Consider the following 16,302-nt stretch of genomic DNA (forward strand, 5'->3'; position numbering starts at 1 on the left):
GGCGGCGGCGGCGGCGGCGAGAGAGCGAGCACCCAGCGCCCGCACCCACCCCGGGGCCGCCCGGGACGCCCCCTCCTGAGCGCGCGCCCCCCCTTCTCTCTTGCAAGCGCCGGGGCAAAGGCGGAGACAGCGGGGTCCCTCCTCCCCCCTCTTTCCCTCCAGGGGGAACCCCCCTTCCCCCCTCCTTGGCTAGGCGGCTGCACCCCCTCCCTGCCCGCCCCTCCGCCCCTGTCCCCTCCCTCCCCCGCCTGGGGCCTTCCCGGGCCTTCGGCGGCTGCAAAGAAAAAGAGAGAGAGAGAGAGAGAGAGAGAGAGAAGGAAAAAAAAAAAGCAACAGCGGAGGGAGCGGCGGCGGAGGAGAGCGCGCGCGCGCCCCCTCCCTCCCTCCCTCCCTCCCCCTCCCCCCAATTTCCACCGCGGCCAATTCATGGACAGGAACTACCCCAGCGCCGGCTTCGGGGACCCGCTCGGCGCCGGGGCGGGATGGAGTTACGAGAGGTCAGCGAAAGCTAGGTAAGGAGCCGAGGGTGGCCTGGAGGAAGGGGCCAAGGGGTGGGGGCCAGGCGGGCCGGGCCCGCCCGGCGACGCGTGCATCGCAAACTCCCCTCCGGCTTGCAAGGGAGCGGCCTTCCTCGGTTTGCAACAACGCCGCCGCCCCAGTTTGCAAATTGCAAACTCCGCCAAAGCCAGCTCTGGCAAGCAAAGGGAGAGCTGCAACGGGAAAATGGGGGTGCAAAACAATTTCAGACGGAAAGGCCTTGGGGAAGGTGGGAGGGACTGGCGAAGCAAGGCCTGGATTTCCCCCCATTCTTGGATTCCTGGCTTGCTGACCCCTCCCCCCCCTGCGCCCCAGGCTTTGCTCTTGCAAAGGTGAGAAGGAAAAGATAATCAGAATGCAGACCTGGGGGGGGCGCGCCCCCCTCAGGTCCTATTGTTCCGGGACTGCGCGAGGCCGCGCTACTCTGGGGGCCCCCCAGAAATTCCGCGCGCTGAGTGGGCATGGGGCCCCGCCCCCTTCCTAAGCTGGGGTTCTACGTGCGTAAGGGGGGGTTCAGGCATCTGAGACACGCCCCCCTTGAACTCCCCCACCCCCAAAGATAGAGAATTCTAGTTAATGGCGAGGAGTGGAGTGTTTGACCTCTTGAGTCTGGAACGTGGATTGGGGCCGTTGCATGGGAAGATTCGGATGTTTCCCGGGTGTGTGCTTGTATGTATGAGCGAGGCCCAGTGCGTGCGTAGCTGGCAAGCCTGAGAATCTGTCCCTTTCCTGCCGCTTATTTGTCACGCCCTCACTCTTCACCTGCCCCCCACCCCCGCACCTGGGTTTCCCAGCACGGCGGGGCATGACCCCACGTGTGTTAGTATTTTCCATAGGGGACTCCTCTCTGTATCTTTCTTTACCTGCGAGTAAGTTGGACACTGGTTTGCACACCTACCTGGCTTCGCAGGGGCCCTTGCATTTGAACCTCAATCCAGGGGGATGGACCATGTTCATGTTGGCACTTGTACCTGGTACTTTCCCTGAGTCCTGTCCCCTCCCCACCCCCATCCCTGCAGTTTGGGGAACAATCTGCCTCCGGTTCCCATCCCTTGAGGTTCAGGGCCTCTGTGTTCCCACGTGTTTGAAGAAGTGGGGGCATCTCTCTGGGCTTGGCCCCAGGGCCTGATGTCACCTGCGGGGCGGGGGCTGTGAAAGGAGGTCCACATTTTCAACTTAAGGCACTTTCTCTGACTCTTCACCCTCTGTCTTCTGCCTGCGTATGTGTTTGTAAATGTAAAGCTATATGGGCTCTATTTACTGGGACTCGAGTGGGGCCCATTTTTATGGCTCTTTAATTGGGGACCCCGATTCCCTTGTCTTCTTTCCTGTGGGGCCCAAGATGCCTTAGGATTACCCCTCCTTCAGGAAGATTCCCCCTTACCCCCTGTGGGATTTGTTGGGTTCCCTTCTCCCAGGGCAGCTTGAGAGAATACCCTAACGTCTCCCCTTTTCCCCCAGCTTGGTCTATGGCAGCTCCAGGACCTCGCACCCCGAGACGGACATCTTACACCGCCAGGCCTACGCGGCCCCCCACCCACTGCAAAGCTATGCCACCAACCACCACCCGGCAGGTACGGCCCCCATCCCGCTCCGCTGGACCCTCCCTCTGAGGCTGCTGATTGGCCTCTGAAAGTTCCACCCCTCCTAATTGGCTGTGCCCTGCGTCCTGACCCGCCCCTTGCCACTACTCCTCTGATTGGTTGTTCGGCGGCTGCTTAATTTCACGCCGGATTCGTCTGGCTCTGGCTCTGGTCCCGCCTCTTTCACTCCAATTGGCCCTGATCTCTCAGCCCCAAATCCCACCTTCTCTTCCAGGCTTTTCCGCCTCTCCATCCCACCCCGACCCGTTCCCTCTGGGTTTGTCCATCTTCTTGGTTTTTTGGGTCTCTGCATTCTTTCTTCCTGATTCCCTTCCTTCCTGATTGGCTCCGGTTCTTTGGACCTCCCCCCTATTTCCTTAGACATGCCCTGCACCTTACTCTTCCCCTGTGGCCCTTCCTCTGGTGCTGCAGATTGGTTCCCTTCCCTTGATCCTGCCGCCCTCCTTTCTAGATGGATCGGAAATGGTCTGTGTTGTCCTTGATTTTCTTGGTTGGCTCTTTCCCTTTATCCTTGTCCACTAAAAAAAGGGGGCGTTTGAGTTCCCTGGTGGCCCAGCAGGTTAAAGACCTGGCATCACTGCTGTGGCTCAGGTTGCAGCTGTGGCTCGGATTTGATCCCTCCCCCAGGAACTTCTGCATGCCGCCACCCCCCCAAAAAAAGAAAGAAAAAAAGTAAAATCTGGACCCTCTCACTTTGACTTAACCACTTTTGAGTTCTTGTTCTCTGCTTCTTCCCAGTGGCTCCAGTCATTCCATCTCTTGCCCTTCCTTGCCAGAATCGCCTAAATCCTTTGGCCTCCCGTGGACCATAAGGACTCTGCCCTTTTGGATTTTTCTACTCCTTTGTCTCCCTTTCTCCTCCTGGGCTCCCTGCCCTTATGATTTCATCGTACCCTGCCCCGGTCACTGTTTCTTTAACTACTTGTCTCTGCCTGCTTTGTTCTCTTTGAATCTGCCCCTTCCCTCCAACCCCTTCTCCTGACCCTACTTGCCTTTGGTCTGCTCCGTTTCCCTTTGAACCCTGCCCTGTCCCTCATCTTGCTGACTTTACCCCCCTGCCCTTGCCAGGCCTCTCTGGACTCTTCGACACTGGCCTCCATCACGCAGGCTCAGCAGGGCCCGACGCCTCCGTCATGAACCTCATCTCGGCCCTGGAGTCTCGGGGCCCTCAGCCTGGCCCCTCAGCCTCTTCTCTCCTCTCCCAGTTCCGCAGTCCTTCCTGGCAGACAGGTAAGCCCGTTGCCAGCCCAGGAGGGCCAGGGTAGGCCTGGCATGTGGTCGGCTCTGACCTCTGGTCTCCTCCCTCATCCCTAGCCATGCACACGCCAGGCCCCACGGAGCTCTTCATCTCAGGCGCCCTGCCGGGTTCCAGCACCTTCCCATCCTCCTCTGCCCTGTCGGCCTATCAGCACCCGGCTTCCTTTGGCAGTCGCCCCTTCCCAGTGCCCTCGTCCCTCAGCCTCCAGGACCCCCCGTTTAGTCCCCCAGCTAATGGGCTCCTGTCCCCTCATGACGTGCTGCACCTGAAGCCCTCGCAGGCACCCACGGTGCCCTCTTCGCTAGGCTTTGAGCGCCTGGCGGGGGGTGGTGTCCTGGGGCCTGCTGGTCTTGGCCCAGCCCAAACCCCTCCTTACCGCCCTGGCCCCCCAGACCCACCCCCGCCTCCCCGCCACCTCCCAACTCAGTTCAACCTGCTGGCTTCCTCATCTGCTGCTGCTGCCGCCGCCGCCGAGCAATCCTCTCCACAGCTCTACAACTTCTCGGGTGCTGCCCCTGGCCCGCCGCCACCCGAGCGGGCCCTGCCCCGCCAGGACACCGTCATCAAGCACTACCAGCGGCCAGCCAGTGCCCAGCCCCCGCCGCCCCCGCCACCAGCCCATGCCCTCCAGCACTACCTGAGCTGCGGAGGCAGCTACCCCTCCATGGGCCACCGGGCCAACCTGGCCTGCAGCCCCCTGGGCGGTGGGGAGCCCTCCCCGGGCGCTGGAGAGCCTAGCAAGGCTGGGCCCAGTGGAGCCACGGCTGGGGCTTCTGGCCGGGCCGCAGGCCCCGAGGCAGCTGGCGGAGGTGGGGCGGGGGGTGGCGGTGGAGGTTACCGCCCCATCATTCAGTCTCCTGGTTACAAGACCGGCAAAGGTGGTTATGGGGCAGCTGCGGGCGGTGCCAACAGGCCCCCACCACCCCGTTCGACCGCCACGCCCAAATGCCAGAGTCTGGGTGGGCCAGCAGCAGCCTATGCCACTGGGAAGGCCTCTGGGGCTGGTGGGGCCGGAGGCCAGGCCTATTCCCCGGGTCAGCCCCAAGGGCTTCTAGGACCCCAGGCCTATGGGCAGGGGTTTGGAGGGGGTCAAGCCCAGGACTTGAGCAAAGGCCCTAGCTACTCGGGGGGGCCCCAACAGCCCCCCAATGGCCCCCCACCTCCTGGCCTAGCCACGTGTCAGAGCTATTCCCCAGACCAGCTGCAGGGGCAGCTGTATGGGGTGCAGGGGGAGCCCTACCCAGGGCCAGCCGCTCACTCGCAGGGGCTTCCCACCGCCAGCCCCTCGCTGAGCTATAGTACCGGCCATTCCCCGGCACTCTCGGGCCACGGAGGTGGTTGGGGGCCCAGCTCCCTGGGGGGCGGAGGAGAGGCCAGCCCGTCTCACATCATCCGCCCTCTGCAGTCCCCTCCTGCCCCCGGCCGCCCTCCTGGCGTCGGCTCTCCAGGAGCCCCTGGCAAATACCTGAGCTCTGTCCTGGCCTCAGCCCCGTTCCTGGCACCCCCGGGAGCCGGCAGCTATGCAGCCGGAGCAGGTGGCTACAAGGGCAAGGGGGACGGCTCGGAGCTGCTGGCGGGCCCTGGCGGGCCTCCCGCTGAGCGCACAGAGGATGAAGAATTCCTCATCCAGCACCTCCTGCAGGCGCCCAGCCCCCCGCGGACCTCAGGGGCAGATGGCCTGGTGGGCGAAGACGGGGCGGCGGATGCCTCCAAGGGACTTGGAGGGAGTGGCGGGGCTGGGGGTCCCCCGGGCACACCCTACGAGCTGGCCAAGGAAGACCCCCAGAGGTACCATCTGCAGAGCGTCATCCGTACCAGTGCCAGCCTTGACGAGGGTGCCACGGCGGCGCTGGAGCTGGGCCTGGGGAGGCTGAAGGAGAAGAAGAAAGGGCCAGAACGGGGTGGGGAGACCCCCGAGGGGCTGGCCACCTCTGTTGTCCACTATGGGGCAGGTGCCAAGGAGTTGGGGGCCTTCCTCCAAAAGAGCCCCCCACCCCCACCCCCCACGGCCCAGTCTGCCCAGCCCACCCCCCACGGCCTCCTCCTAGAGGCGGGGGGCCCTGACCTGCCACTGGTGCTGCCTCCCCCTCCTCCCCAGCTGCTCCCCTCGGTCCTCAGCCACGCGCCCAGCCCCTCTTCCAGTGCTCCCAAAGTTGGCGTCCACCTCCTGGAGCCGGCTGCCCGAGACGGGGCGCCCCCGCCCCCGCCCCCCCCCCCGCCCCCCCCCATGCCCCTGCAGCTGGAGGCCCACCTCCGCAGCCACGGCCTGGAGCCGGGTGCCCCCAGCCCCCGCCTGCGACCTGAGGAGAGCCTGGAGCCGCCCGGCGCCATGCAGGAATTGCTCGGGGCCCTGGAGCCGCTGCCCCCTGGGCCTGGTGACACTGGCGTGGGCCCACCTACTGCCGAGGGCAAGGATCCCTCGGGGGCCTACCGCAGCCCCAGCCCGCAGGGCACCAAGGCCCCCCGCTTTGTGCCCCTCACCTCCATCTGCTTCCCTGACTCTTTGCTCCAAGACGAGGAGCGCAGCTTCTTCCCCACCATGGAGGAGATGTTCGGTGGGGGGCCCGCCGACGACTATGGCAAGGCCGGGCCGCCGGAGGACGAGGGCGACCCCAAGGCGGGGGCCGGGCCGCCCCCAGGCCCCCCCGCCTATGATCCCTACGGGCCCTACTGCTCTAGTCGGGCGTCTGGAGCTGGTCCTGAGACGCCGGGCCTGGGCCTGGACCCCAGCAAGCCGCCTGAGCTGCCCTCCACGGTCAATGCCGAGCCTCTGGGGCTGATCCAGAGTGGGCCACACCAGGCGGCCCCGCCGCCCCCGCCTCCCCCTCCGCCGCCGCCCCCGCCTGCCTCGGAGCCCAAGGGAGGCCTGACCTCGCCCATCTTCTGCTCCACCAAGCCAAAGAAGCTGCTCAAGACATCCTCCTTCCACCTGCTGCGGCGCCGCGACCCGCCCTTCCAGACGCCCAAGAAGCTCTATGCCCAGGAGTACGAGTTCGAGGCGGACGAGGACAAGGCCGACGTGCCGGCCGACATCCGCCTCAACCCCCGGCGCCTGCCGGACCTGGTGTCCAGCTGCCGCTCCCGCCCGGCTCTGTCACCCCTGGGCGACATCGACTTCTGCCCACCCAACCCAGGCCCAGACGGTCCCCGGCGCCGTGGCCGCAAGCCCACCAAGGCCAAGCGTGATGGGCCGCCCCGGCCCCGGGGGAGACCCCGGATTCGCCCGCTGGAGGGGCCCGCCACGGCTGGGCCAGCCTTGGCTTCCACACCGACTGATGGCGCCAAGAAACCCCGGGGCCGGGGCCGGGGCCGGGGCAGGAAGGCCGAGGAGGCAGGGGGCACTCGGCTGGAGCCCCTGAAGCCGCTGAAGGTGAGAGGACCTGGGACCCAGAGGCCCGAGGGTTGGGGATCACAGGGGTCGTGGTTTATATTCTAACACCCGTGAGGAAGTGAGTCTGCGGGCTGGCATCCCAGGCATCCGCTGTTGGAAAGATCTGAGAATTGACAGTCTTGGGCGTAGAGGGAGGCTGGGGGTTAAAGCTTGCCGTTCTTAGCGTCTGGATCCTACAGGATTCTTGATCAGGGGTCTCGTGGGCCCCTGGTACTTGTGGGAAAAGGGTCAGGGAATGGGGGGGAACCTCTAGCCCTGTGATTCTAGAATCTGGGGGGGGCGTCTGTGGGTTTGGAGTCTAGGAATCTCTAGGTTGAGATTCTGAGAACTTGAGCTTCTTGCGTGGGGAGGGGGCCGGGGCCCCAGACTCCTGGGTCTGAGGGCGGAGGGGGACTTGGGGCCCTGGCCTCGTGGGCCCTGACTCCCCACCGCCCCCATATCTAGATCAAGCTGTCTGTGCCCAAGGCCGGCGAGGGTCTGGGAGCCTCCTCAGGCGAGGCCGTGTCGGGAGCCGACCCCAACAGCCTGGACTCCAGCCTCACGCGGGAGAAGATCGAGGCCAAGATCAAGGAGGTGGAGGAGAAGCAGCCCGAGATGAAGTCCGGCTTCATGGCCTCGTTCCTGGACTTTCTCAAGTCAGGCAAACGCCACCCACCCCTCTACCAGGCCGGCCTGACGCCCCCCCTCAGCCCCCCCAAGAGCGTGCCGCCCTCCGTGCCGGCCCGGGGCCTGCAGCCCCAGCCCCCCAGCACGCCCGCTGTGCCGCACCCCCCGCCCGCTGGCGCCTTCGGCCTGGGGGGCGCGCTGGAGGCCGCCGAGAGTGAGGGGCTGGGGCTCGGCTGCCCTTCACCCTGCAAGCGGCTGGACGAGGAGCTGAAGCGGAACCTCGAGACGCTGCCTTCCTTCTCCTCGGACGAGGAGGACTCTGTCGCCAAGAACCGGGACCTGCAGGAGAGCATCTCGTCGGCCATCTCCGCCCTCGATGACCCACCCCTGGCCGGGCCGAAGGACACCTCCACGCCAGATGGGCCTCCCTTGGCTGCAGATGCTGCTGTCCCCGGGCCACCCCCTCTCCCGGGGCTCCCCAGTGCGAGCAGCAATGGCACGCCTGGTGAGCGCTGGGAAGACAGTCTGGGGGCAGGGTAGGGGGTTCCCGAAGGCCGGGTTGCCAGGTGTGGTTGTGTGGATGGCATACCGCTCGCGCTGCAGGTGGTGTAGACTGACACGGTTATGGGAGTAACTTCCTACTTCAGCACAAACGTTTTGGAAAAGGGGCATCATTTCCTGAGCTACCCACAGGTGCTAAGGGGACTCACAGAGGCCCCAAAGTAGGCACTGGAGAATTCTGGGGAATAGGGCAGGGTAGAAGTGATGGGCACAGGTCGGGGGCAGGGTCTGAGAGAGCTTTTAAAACTGGGGGTGGGAGGGCGTTGTGGCTCAATGGGTGAAGAGCCCAGCTAGTCGGCATGAGGATGCACATTCGATCCCTGGCCTCGCCCAATGGGTTAAGCACCCGGCCTTGCCACGAGCTGTGACCTTGGTCACAGTTGTGGCGCAGATCTGGTGTGGCCGTGGCGCAGAGCAGCAGCTGTGGCTCCAATTCGACCCCTAGCCTGGGAACATCCATGTGCCCTGGGTGCAGCTCTGAAAAGATAAAAAGCCAGAAACAGAAACAGAAACTGGTAGGGGACACAGGACCTGAAAGGAACTTTAGGAGTTAGGGACGTGTGGTCAGGGACAGAAGACAGGCTGGGGACAGAGAGAGACTTGCGAAGGGTTGTTTAAAGAAAATCCATTGATTCGTCAGATCTCGGGGTGGGGGGGGCATAGGGAAAGGCCGGGGGTTACGTCAGGTCTGGGTGGTGTTCTGTCCTAGGGGAGGTGGGACAAAATTTAAGGGGTGTGATGGGGGGAACAGAGGCACTGGGGGATGAACGAGGTGGGGTTTGGAGCAGTTAATGAGAGGCCTTGTGAGCTCAGAGGAGTCTTAAAGAATGGAGAAGGCTCCTGGGAGGCTGTGGAAAGGCGGGAAATGGGGAGTGAGAACGTGAGACGCTGATGGGGAGCATCAGAGCAAAGATGGGAGGCGCTGGAGGCTTCTAAGCAGAGGACCCGGGCTCTCCTGTCACAGGAGAGCTCAGCAAGGCTCACAGCTAAGGACCCAAGGCTGGAGACAAAGCAGCTTTAGAAGTCAGGAGGTTTCAAGGAGTTGCTGGGGGTGGGGTGTGGAGGGGGTGGCAGTGTCTGATGGGGAGTTAGCCAGAAGGTGCGGGTGATTCCGGGAATGGAGAGTGGGCCGAGAAAAGGACAGGAGAAGCCTGGATGGAAGAGGCTGAGACCTCTGAGCAGAAGAGCGGGCAGAGGCGCAGAGGGAGTGATGGAAGGAACGGAGGGCAAGAGCCAGACTGGGGTTCTGAGGCCACAAAAATGTTTTGGGACTAAAATGGGCATTAGGGATGGCAGCGTTTCAGGGGCTCAGAAGAGCTGGCGCTGGGACGAGGTCTCAGGGAGGGGACTGGGATGCGGCAGAAGGGCGCCTGGGGAGCTGAGTGGCAGTAAGGGGTGGGGGTCCGTTGGCTCGGGGAGGGACGTAGAGGGACAAGAAAAAAGGTGCTAGGGTGGCGGGTGGTATTTAGGAATGAGGTGGCAAGGCAAAGCAGGGCCAGGAGCCGCATAGGGATGGGCTGAGGGCAGGGTTTGGTGGAATTGGAGAGGCCTCCTGCCTGTGGCGGTGGGGACACTGAGCAATGGTGTCGGGATGCAGAACTGCAGTGAGAGACGGGGTTGGGGGGGGTCTTGGGGGCTGGGAGATTGGGGAGGAGCAGATAAGCATGTCTGGGGAGGAGGGTTTGTTCGGATGTTGGAGAGAGAAGATAGAGGGACACGGGCTTCTCATAGGTGTCTGGGGACAGGTCAGGTGAGCAGGCTCAGCCAGGAGCTCTGAAGGAGAGGGAAGGGCAACAGAAGAGAAAGGAAAAGTAGAGATGGAGGAGTTCCTGCTGTGGTACAGTGGGATCCGCAGTGTCCTGGGAGCATTGAGATGCAGGTTCAGCTGTGTCTTGGGTCACCACTGTGGCTCGCATCTGATCCGGGGCACGGGAACTCCATAGCCATGGGGGGGCCAAAAAAGGAAAAAAAAGCGGAGCGAGTTCCTGCAGTGGCGCAGGGAAAATGAATCCGACTAGGAACCATGAGGTTGCGGGTTCGATCCCTGGCCTCGCTCAGTGGGTTAAGGATCCAGCGTTGCCGTGAGCTGTGCTGTAGGTCGCAAAAGGGGCTTGGATACCATGTGACTCTGGCTGTGGTGTAGGCTGGCGGCTGTAGCTCCGATTTGACGGGGAACCTGCGGGTGTGGCCCTAAAAAGAAAAGACAAAAAAAAAAAAAAAGTGGGGATGGAGAGGGTCTGTGCCGGGGCGGGTGGTAGCTCAGGTCAATCAGGAGGGATGTAGGTGCAGGGCAGGAAGAGGGCTGTTTCGGATCCCGGGAACGGCACACTGGCAGCAGATCCGCAGCCTCTGATGGTCAGCAGATTGAAGCTTTGATGCCAGGACTAGTGGGGGTGGGAGGCGAGGGCAGTGGCAGTCCTGATGTCCGGCCTTGACCCCCGTCTCTCCCGCCAGAGCCCCCGCTGCTGGAGGAGAAGCCCCCGCCTTCGCCACCCCCTGTCCCAACGCCCCAGCCGCCGCCCCCACCTCCAGCGCTGCCCTCGCCACCGCCCCTGGTGGCCCCCGCGCCCAGCTCGCCGCCACCGCAGCTGCCGCCACCGCCACCTCCGCCGCCGCCGCCGCCGCCGCCGCCTCCTCCTCCTCCTCCTCCTCCTCCTCCCCCCGCGCCTGCCCCTGCGCCGGCGCCACCGGCCCTGCCCTCGCCGCCCGCCCCGCCGCCGCCCCCCGCCGCCGCCGCCGCCCCCCCACCCGAGGAGCCGGCCGCCCCGTCCCCCGACGACTCGGAGCCGCCCGATGCCCGGCCCCTGCACCTGGCCAAGAAGCAGGAGACTGCAGCCGTGTGCGGGGAGACGGACGAAGAGGCCGGCGAGAGCGGCGGGGAGGGCATCTTCCGGGAGCGGGACGAGTTCGTCATCCGCGCCGAGGACATCCCTTCCCTCAAGGTGAGTTGCGTGGCGTCTTCGTGGAGCAGGTGCTGGACGACAGGCCAGGGCCCGGAGGTAGAGCTATGGCTGAGCCTGGCAGCTCCTGGGCTGAGCAGCGGATGGGGCTGAGAGAGGTGGCAGCTGCACCAGCGCGGGGGACTCCGGCTCTGGGGGTGTGTGTGTGTGTGGGGGGGTGCTCCCTCTAAGCACCATAAAAGGATCCACGTTTCTTGTAGATTATTCTGCTGCGGGTGCTCAGGTTATGCGGAGGGACAAAGCAGCTGAGGGCCTGATCTTAGGGAGCTTCTAACACAAGCCAAGTGTTGGCTTTCTAGACCGCTCGGACTTGCTGGACGCGGGCATTGGGAAGGGAGACACTTGTGAAAATGTTCGCGGGTAGCTTGTAAATGGCCTAGCCGGTGGCTGGGGAATGCTGTCAGACCACATCTTGCACATTCATGTTCTGCAATCCATACACCGTGTCCAGGTACTCTTCACACACGAGTGGGCCGCATATGGCCTCACTGGGCCAAATCTGGCCCTGCTGCCCGTGTTTATGAATAAAGTTTTATGGAGACATAGCCCTGCCCATTCCTTTTCCTCTCATCAGTGGCCGCTTTTCCCAACGGCAATGGCGGGGCGGGGTGGTTTCATCAGAGCCTAACTGAGCCACCAAGCCAAAAATGTTTCTTGTTTGGCCTGTTAAAGGCGTACTGATCTCTGCTGTGCTTTGTTCATCGGGCAGGAGGAATTGGGCAGAGGATTCACATAAGTGCTTGGCAAGGGTGGGTGACATCGGATGCCAGGGCAGTGCATCTCATCGGGCAGGAGGTGGAGGGCGTACTAGGTAGGTCACCAAGCCATTGGCACCCTGATGGTGACCCCAAAGGCTAAGGCCGTTTTTGTGTTAGTCCCTGTCACTGAGTATTGACGGGGCAGGGACCATCCTTGGTGTGTAGTTAAGGTGTGCAGTTTCATCTTGGCTGTTTGGTTGTTTCTTCTAAGTTACAGTTGGAGAAATGGTAGGGTGAAATTAATTATAAGGATAACAACTTTGTTATCAAGTGAGTCTTGACATGATCTGTGTATGTTTTTTCCTATATTATTTTCAATCTGTTTTTATTGTGGAAAAAGTAGAGCAGATAGGATAATGAGACTGTGGGTATCCATCACTCAGTTTCCACTGTCATCACCTCCTGGTTGGTCCTACTTCCTTTCCCCGCACGTTCTGCCCCCTGCCCTCATGGATGCTAGTCAGGTTCGTTTCCGCTGAGCCACGATGGGAACTCCTTAAGTGTTATTTTTCGAATTGAAGTATAGCTGATTTACAGTGTTATGTCAATTTCTGCCGTACAGCAAAGCAATTCACTTAATTCACTACATATAGGGTTTTTTTGTTTGTTTGTTTTTTTAATGGCCCTATCCACGATATATGCAAGTTCCTAGGGCAGGGATTGAGTCCAAGCCACAGCTTCGGCAACACCAGATCCTTTAACCCACGGTGCCAGGCCAGGGATCCAATCCGCACCTCCATAGTGACCCACGCCGCTGTAGTTGGATTCTTAACCCACTGTGCCACAAGAGAACTCCTAAATTTTATCTCCGTGATCTCTTTTCTTTCTTTTTTTTTTTTCTTTTGGCCACCCCGTGGCATGTGGAGTTCCCAGGCCAGGGATCAGATGTGAGCCATGTCTACGACCTACACCACAGCTCCTGGCATTGCCAGATCCTTAACCCACTGAACGAGGCCAGGGATCAAACCCACAACCTCATGGATGGGAACTTCATGTAATCGCCTTCCTTTAGAGGGATTATTTTCTCCCTTTTACAAGGTGGGAGACTGAGGCTCAGAGGCTAAGGTTGCCTTCTCTGGCTTCCACAGCTTGGGACCTGGACCCAGTTCTGCTGGCCTTGGGAGCTCAAATTCTCTGCACCAGAGTCAGCGGCACTCTTCTGTGTGTATTCTTTATTTTAGTTATTTTTTTGGCCGTGGTATGCAGCATCTTGATGTGGAATCTCAGTTCCCAGCTAGAGCGTGAATGCAGGCCATGGCGGTGAATGCACCGAGTCCTAAGGGCTAGTTCACCAGGGAATTCCATGCTGTGTATGTTCTGTCCAGCATCGATGGATGCTGCTGCTGGGCGCCCAGCACCGCCCAGATGGACAGGGCTCTGGGGCAGAGACCGTGAGCTTTCCCAATCTCCAGAGAGAGAGAATCACTGGGTTGGCGGGTGCCAAGCTGGGATTGGAGCCGGGGCCATTGGATACCCCCTCCCCGCTGGCACGGGGCAGGGGAAGGGGCCAGTCCAGGTCTCAGATGCTTAAAATACAACAGGAGCGTGTGTTGGGGATGGGGGACTGACAGCCCCAGAATCGAGCCACGCATGCAGAGGAGGACTCGTTCAGGGCAGGCCGATGGCGTGGTTTTTAGGAGCTCAGCTTTGCCATTAACCTGACTGACTTGACTCTCTGGCACTTCCGAACTAGAGCTGAGCCTCAGTTTTCTCAGCTGTAAAACGGAGTGATGTTCCCTTCATGCAATTGGTGGACTCAGGCTCGACGGCCAGTGCTCTGACACTGGCGGCGACACTGATGGTAGGTGACCCTGAAGGTGCCCTATGAACTTCGCAGCTGTTACTCGTCTCTGTGGCCCAGAGCAAATCTCTAGTGCACAGCTTGGCAAACGTATTTTTGTAAAGAGCCAGAGGGTGAATATTTCAGGCTTCGCAAGCTGCTTAGGGTTTCTGCCACATTCTTGGATTTGTTTTGTTTTGTTTTTCTTTTTCACAATCCTTTAAAAATGTAGAAACCTTTCTTAGCTCAAAGATCTATAAAAAAAATGGGCCACAGGGAGTTCCCATTGTGGCTCAGTGGGTTAAGAACCCGACATAGTGTCCATGAGGATACAGGTTACATCCCTGGCCTCGCTCAGTGGCTTAGGGATCCCGTGTTGCCTCGAGCTGCAGTGTAGGTCACAGATGCAGCTTGATCCAATGTTGCGGTGGCTGGGGTGGTGGCGGGCAGCTGCAGCTCCAATTTTACCCCTAGCCCAGGAACTTCCATGTGCCGAAAGAGCCACCTTTTAAAAAAAAGCGGGGGGGGGGGGTGCCCCACAGGCTATAATTTGTCATAGAACAATGGCAGTCTAATAGAAATATCATATGAATATGATATGATATAGAAATATTATATGAGCCATGGATGTCATTTGAAACTGTCTCATATCTACATTTTTAAGAAAGTTTAAAGATGAGATTAGCAGTAGGGATGTATTCTCTCGAACCTAGCTTATCTAAAGGATTATTTCAGCATGTGGTCAGTGTAGAAAAAGTTAATGCAATGTTTTACGTTCCTCCTTGCTCACCAAGCCTTTGAAATCCAGCGTGTCTTTTACACTCTGTGGACTCAATGAGCTGCATTTCAAGTACACAAAGCCACTGGTCTGGGAGGAGCTGCTGAATCGGACAGTATAGGGTTAGGGCTCTCTCTGCCTCAGCTCCCCCCAAAGGGGAGTGATAATATTAATTCCCAGTTCTTGGAGATGTTGAAGATTTAGCAGAATGCAAACTGAGCATTGAAGCGTCTGCTGGATGGAGAAAAATGTGGGGAGGGTGGTCCAGGCAGAGAGAGCAGTCTGTGCAAAGGCCCTGTGGTGAGGCGTGTATATTTGTGATGTGTAGGGGTGCAAGGGGTTGAGTGGCTGGACAGCGAGCTTGAAGGCTGGGAAGGTGGGCAGGGCCCAGATCATCCTGGGGTGAGATCCCTGGGTGCCTGCTTGAGAATTTGGGTGGTCTGGCGGTGGCTGGGGAGGTGTGCAGTCCGGATGGCAGTCTGTCCACTGCCTGAGTTCTGTGACACTGACTCCTCTGTGTCTGAGTCCAGCTTTCTTCTTAACACCAGTCTGGGCGCTTCTAGCTCACTTACTCACATCCTGCTCCTTACCACCCTTGCCTCAGCTTGTTATAGTTGAGATTCCCAGGAGAGAATCTGATTGGTCCAGCACATCATTTGGGGTCAAGGTGGGGTTTGTGATATGCCTGTCGATGGGCGGCCCCTTGTCAGGTCTCCTCCAATCACTGGTGGCGTCTACTGAATAGGGTCAGGCAACTTCCCTACTAAAGGGAAGTGGGTGTGATCCGTGATATGATTGACAAGAGGAGAGGCAGGAAGGACGTGGCTTTGGGACTAACTGACTCTGGTTGGGGAGCAGGCAAGGCTGATGATGCCAGGGCCTGATGACCAGGGCGGGGATGGCGGGATCCTGGGAGGAAGAGTGGTTTTGGGAAAGAAGCCAAGCTTAATCGGGATGTGGTGAGCCCAGGGGCCCTCGAGTCCAGCTAGAGAATGAGCTGATGCCTTAGAGGAGGAAGATAGGCCGTGGGCAGAAATAGGGAGAGCGTCCTCTGGTGGATTTTTCAAAAACTTGGAACAGGGAATATTATTTCCATATTGAGAGAGAAAACGACACACCCCTAGTGGGGGGTGGGCAGCTCTGCATTTGCAGAAACCTGGAATTCAGCAAGTGGGGCTTGTGTCCTGAGCTTTGCGGGTCTGGGTGGCCTGCCGGGCAGGGGAGGGAGGAAGGAACCTGAGGCCAAATATCTGTGCCAAGCTGTAGGATCTGCACTGGGGCGCTGGAAGGTTTCAGAGCAGGGCAGGACTTAAAGGAACTGTGAGTCCCTAAAAGGACCTGAAAAGGACTTTTTAATCCTCATGCCTCTGACCTGGCTCTCTGAGGAGCCAGGAGGGAGGACCGAGAACCGTGGGGTCCTGGAGAAAAGCACTTGGGCTCGGCACGCCCGTATCCTTGTCTCATCCTGCCTCACTCTTGTGCAGTGAGACTTAAGCCAAGAACCTTTCCAGACCTCATTTTCATCAGGTTGTTGTAACTTCTCCTAGGTGTTCCCTGGATTGATCTGAGGGATGTGAAAAATCGTGGATGTGAAAGCAATTGACAGGAAACCAAGAGTAGCTACCCAGAACCTGGCCCTTGGGCTTCAGGGCACCAGCTGCTGCCAGGGGCAGACATCACTAATTGATCCCAGCACTTACAGCTGCCGAGCCTAGTGTCAGGGCAGCCACGATTAATCCATCGGAGTTACACCTGAATCCTCTTTGTCACTTGACTGTGGATTCTTTTGAATGCGAGGGCTTGGCCCTCCTTCCTCTCTGGGCTAGCACGAAGCCCAGGACACATTTCCCGGTATGTTCTGATGCTTTTCTTACCCGTGCCACAGCTGTCACACGCTTTACCTGCCGGCTCCTAGCCCTCACCTAGCCCCTCATAGGAGACTTAGTCTTCCCAGGACTCCTTTCTTCGAGGAAGCGTTTTTCTCAGATTCAGATCGAGTTCAGAGCCCTCCTCCTCCTAGGCTCCTAGGGCACCTGTCATTAGTACCTTTCGACGTGAGCTGTTACATT

The 16,302-nt window shown here is 60.0% G+C and overlaps 1 protein-coding gene across 2 annotated transcripts in view; it reads left to right on the forward strand.

Moving 5' to 3' along the window:
• The first annotated feature begins 405 nt into the window (after nt 1–405).
• PRR12 (proline rich 12) overlaps nt 406–16,302 on the forward strand; it is a 30,164-nt gene continuing 14,267 nt past the window's right edge. The window contains exons 1-6 of one of the 2 annotated variants that reach the window (XM_003127347.6): nt 406–512; nt 1,999–2,111; nt 3,210–3,371; nt 3,456–6,769; nt 7,235–7,901; nt 10,412–10,899. In XM_003127347.6, the coding sequence (XP_003127395.4) occupies nt 427–512; nt 1,999–2,111; nt 3,210–3,371; nt 3,456–6,769; nt 7,235–7,901; nt 10,412–10,899 (4,830 nt within the window). In that variant the 5' untranslated portion in view covers nt 406–426. The remainder of the gene's footprint in view (nt 513–1,998; nt 2,112–3,209; nt 3,372–3,455; nt 6,770–7,234; nt 7,902–10,411; nt 10,900–16,302) is intronic. The other variant, XM_084961296.1, reaches the window with a different exon arrangement.

Source organism: Sus scrofa, chromosome 6 (genome assembly GCF_054392235.1).
Source record: "Sus scrofa isolate SSC_HxYL_T2T_F1_AM1 chromosome 6, Sscrofa_HxYL_maternal_Yorkshire_Landrace_v2.0, whole genome shotgun sequence".
Taxonomy (NCBI): Eukaryota; Metazoa; Chordata; class Mammalia; order Artiodactyla; family Suidae; genus Sus; species Sus scrofa.